This window comes from Mus caroli, chromosome 15, assembly GCF_900094665.2.
Source record: "Mus caroli chromosome 15, CAROLI_EIJ_v1.1, whole genome shotgun sequence".
NCBI classification, from domain to species: domain Eukaryota; kingdom Metazoa; phylum Chordata; class Mammalia; order Rodentia; family Muridae; genus Mus; species Mus caroli.
Window position 1 is genome coordinate 207,651 of NC_034584.1, and position 4,605 is coordinate 212,255.

At 39.7% G+C, this 4,605-nt stretch overlaps 1 protein-coding gene across 4 annotated transcripts in view; it reads right to left on the minus strand.

The window, feature by feature from the left end:
• Ghr (growth hormone receptor) overlaps positions 1 to 4,605 on the minus strand; it is a 253,932-nt gene that overhangs the window by 65,167 nt on the left and 184,160 nt on the right. For all 4 annotated transcript variants that reach the window (XM_021182903.2, XM_029469879.1, XM_029469880.1 and 1 more), the window contains exon 3: positions 795 to 860. In XM_021182903.2, the coding sequence (XP_021038562.1) occupies positions 795 to 860 (66 nt within the window). The remainder of the gene's footprint in view (positions 1 to 794; positions 861 to 4,605) is intronic.

Consider the following 4,605-nt stretch of genomic DNA (forward strand, 5'->3'; position numbering starts at 1 on the left):
ATGGCTTGTGCTGTAAGATCGAGAATTGACAAATGGGACCTCATGAAACTGCAAAGCTTCTGCAAGGCAAAAGACACCATCAATAAGACAAAAAGGCCACCAACAGATTGGGAATCAATTGGGAATCTTTACCACTAACCAAATTAAGCACACATAGAAACATACAAACACACAAGTAATCAAAATTTCAGGAGGTAAATGTTATCATTGAACAATGGGCAAAGTTTCATAGTAGAACAGAAGGCAGGAAACCTAGCCTTGGAGGATTTGAGGAACCTTTTTCTGTGAGCTAAAGGTTGAGTTTGGTATTGTAGATAAGGAGATGATTAGCAAAGTCAGGGGGGCGGGTAGGGGGATGTTCTTTGACATGTAAAAAATAGGCAGCTTATATGAAGGCAGAATTGTGAGGTATATATGTAAATTTGGTTGGAGAAATAAATTCCATTTTTTGCCAATGCAAGCATTATATAATTACTTCCAAATATTAACAACAATAATGTTAAAAACAAGTTTGTAAAACAAGGCAATTTTTTAAGTTCAACAAATTACTGTTGATCCATAATAAAGCCTTCTCTTAACCTGCAAGCATAAACAAAACAGAAAAATAAACCATGACCTCTATACAGAAATTGAAACATAAATCCTGGAAAATACTTTTTGTTTATAAAATTCTAATGCTGTCACTTTTCCTGTTACCAGTATCCCAAAGAGAGAAAGAGAAAGGAGAGTAGTTTGAATTATAGTAACACATGGAAACCATCAGTGCAAGTTAGTAGAATGACAGAAATTCTTACTTGTCCCCAGGCTTGGATTAATTCTTTGCAGAACTTGGGAAGCTTTGCCAAGAGTAGCTGGTGTAGCTGAAAAAGAAAGAGAAGAAAATCATTAGTCATCCCTGTAGAAAAACGATCTTCTGTGACGCCGTTATAGCGTCATTTTTGGATAATAGGCTTCCATGCCAACCTCCCCCCCCCATTAAAATTAAAGCTGTATCTATGCACTAAAAAGAGCTTGTAAAGTCAGAGCAAATGGAAGCCTTTTGGTTGTCATTACCTCGTGTCCCATGCCCAGACACAATACAGAACAATGAGAACAATTCCACCATCTATCCTTTGAGTTCAAACTCAAGTTTCCCTTGTGCATAGGAAGGAGAACACAGGTTTCTTTAGACAAATACAAATCCCACATTTAATTAAAAAATTATTTTTGGAAATACTATAAGTGAGAACATTCCTAGGCATGGGGAAAGAATAAGGGGAAGGGCAAAGCAGAACAAGTGAGGCCCTGGAGTTTTTTGATAGGCAGTAATAAGTCAATCATTGTAATGCAGCTAGGAGCAGGCTGTTTGGAAGGTAGGCAATAGTGGAAAGTGATCAGTAAGGCTCCTTCCAGCTGGGTTCCTTTGCAAATGCCCTAGCTACAAAGAGACTGACTTGTTGTCTGGTCTTGGTGGAAAGTGTGTAAGAGGACTGGATAGACTAGCTCTTGTTACTACCCAGACACAACAAATACTGAGATTTAAATGAAAGCAAGGGAAGCTATGTGTGACACTGCTAAATCTACATTTAGTCTTCCCACTGTATTTTAATATATACATTCTTAAAATATTTGTAATATTCAGAGCGATGAGTCTTTTCATACACTAATGAGTTGAGCAGTGGCTGGGGATTTCCTCCCTCAGGATGGAAGCTGGCATGGGAAAAACAGGTGTATGGTTGTAGAACTGGGATATTTTTTTTCAGTGTTATTCAAAGCCTCTAGGGAGGAAGGAGGGCCTAATGGCTAAGCTCATAACCAATGGCCAGTGGTTTTATAAATGTAGTCAGAGAATACAACATTCACAAAAAATTGATTGTATGAATTCAGAAGCTTTCAATTGGTTGATAACCTGGAGATGCTTAGAGGGCACAGCGGCTACAGCATGTTCTTCATATGTTATGGTTTCAATATGGAATTTCCTCTAAGGGCCCAATGTGCTAAAGCTATGATCCTCAGCCTGATACTACTCAGAGGTGGTAGGAATTCGAAACATAAAGGTGAGTTAGGAGGTCTTCTCATCACTTGTGGGTAGGGGGTGTGGGACAGTGATTTTAAAACAAAACCTGGACCCTTAGCAATTTCTTCAACCCAAGGAAAAGTAGTTTCTCCACATGCTGCTGCTACAGTGTCCTCCATTTCATAGGCTCAAAAGCAGTGGAACCAACCACTCATGCTCTGGAAACTCCAGAGTTCTCCAAACCTGTGAGTCAAAATAAACCTTCTCTCTTCATAAGCTGATTGTTTCAGATATTTGTTACAGTAGCAGAGGCTTATTAATACAACACCTCATTAACTGTAACGTTTGTGATGCTCTCAGTAAAAAGCCATGGTCGTTAATTTAATGTCTGAGTTCTGTGAGCTGGCATAGCGAATTCATCAACTCTAATAAATGAGTCATGGGAACCAGCTTGAAAAAAAAAAGATGTTTCAAAACTTTAGTACAGTCTATAAATTATAGCAAAGAAATCTTTCAGAAGTATAGTATATTACATGCATTTGTCATCTGAAGTAGGAGGCAGTTTTGTGGGGCTGAGCTATCAAGCTGAGTGATGTGAAAGTATCTGTAGGTAGTTTGCATGGGAATTGAATTGTATTATAGGATGTTCCCTCTCACCTCGGTATTAGCCAATTTTATTCTCACTTAACATTTTGGTGACCAAAGGGCACCCAAGTATTCTGTTTTCAAGAGTGTGGCCAGACACATTATGTTAGTTTTCCCCATATTCTCTCAGACAATTGATAATATTATCTGAGTGCTTAGTGGAAGGCCATACACCGGGTACTCTACTCTGTCTCACATAAAACACAGGGAAGAAAAAGAAAAGAAAATATGGGCACATCAGTACTCAGCACACACTTCACAGCTCTGCCTACATAAACCAACATACACAGGTGAGACCCCCTCCCTGCCCCACTCACCCTAATCCCCCTGCCCTACCTAATGGGAATTCCAGCTAGCAGCTGTAGGCTGTGCCCCACCCTGTCAGAGCTCCATCTTCCTTCTGGTCCACCCCTACACCTGAAGCAGATGCAGATCAACACTCTGTGCCCCACCTCACAGCTCCACCTGCCTTCCAGGAAGTCAGCTCCAATCTGACACTCATAGCTCAGACTGCCTCCCAGGAGGCCTGCTCATACCTGAGACACACAGCTCCACCTTCATCTGGGAGGCCTGCTTCAACATGGGACACCCAGGCCAGCCAACACCAGAGATAACCAGATGGCAAAAGGCAAGTGCAAGAACATGATCAGTAAAAGCCAATGCAATATGGCACCATTAGAACCTAGCTCTCCTAGTACAGCAAGCAGTGGATAGTCTAACACTCCCGAAGAGCAAGACTGTGACCTTAAATCCCATCTCATGAAGATGATAGAGACCTTTAAAAAGGATATAAATAAGTCCCTTAAAGAAATGTAAGAAAACACAATCAAGCAGGTAGAAGCCTTTAAAGAGGAAACAAACACATCCCTTAAAGAAATACAGGAAAGTGGGTGGGTAGGGGAGCAGGGCTGGGGGTGGGGGCGTATAGGGAAATTTCAGGATAGCATTTCAAATGTATATAAAGAAAATATCTAATAAAAATAAAATTAAAAAAGAAAGAAATACAGGAAAATACAATCAAACAGGTGAAGGCAATGATTAAAATGGTCCAAGACCTAAAATCAGAAGTAGAAGCAATACAGAAAACACAAATGGAGGCAATCCTAGAGATGGAAAACCTAGGAAAGAGAACAAGAACTACAGATGCATGCAACACCAATAGAATACAAGAGATGGAAGAGAGAATTTCAGACATAGAGGATACCATAGAAGAAATGAATACATGATCAAAGAAAATGCCAATTGTAGAAAGTTCCTAACTCAAATCATACAAGAAATATGCAACACTATGAAAAGACCAAACTTAAGAATAAAAAGAATAGAAGAGGGTGAAGATTCCCAGCTCAAAAAGCCAAAAGACATCTTCAACAAAATCATAGAAGAAAACTTTCCTAACCTAATGAAAGAGATGGCCATAAATGTACAAGAAGCCCACAGAACACCAAATAGATTGGAAAGGAAAATCCTCCTGCCACATAATAATCACAACACAAAATATACATAACAAAGAAAGAATATTAAAAGCTGCAAGGAAAAAGTGCCAAGTAACATATAAAGGTAAACCTATCAGAATTATACCTGACTTCTCTGACAGCAGATGCTGGCAAGGATGTAGAGAAAGAAAAACACTCCTCCATTGTTGATGGGATTGCAAGCTTGTACAAACACTCTGGAAATCAGTCTGGAGGTTCCTCAGAAAATTGGACATAGTACTACTGGAGGGTCCTGCAATACCTCTCCTGGGCATATATCCAGATGATCCAACTGGTAAGAAGGACACATGCTCCACTATTTCATAGCAGCCTTATTTATAATAGCCAGAAGCTGGAAAGAACCCAGATGTCCCTCAACAGAGGAATGGATACAGAAAAGGTGGTACATTTACACAATGGAGTACTACTCAGCTATTAAAAAGAATGCATTTCTGAAATTCCTAGGCAAATGGATGGATCTGGAGGGCATCA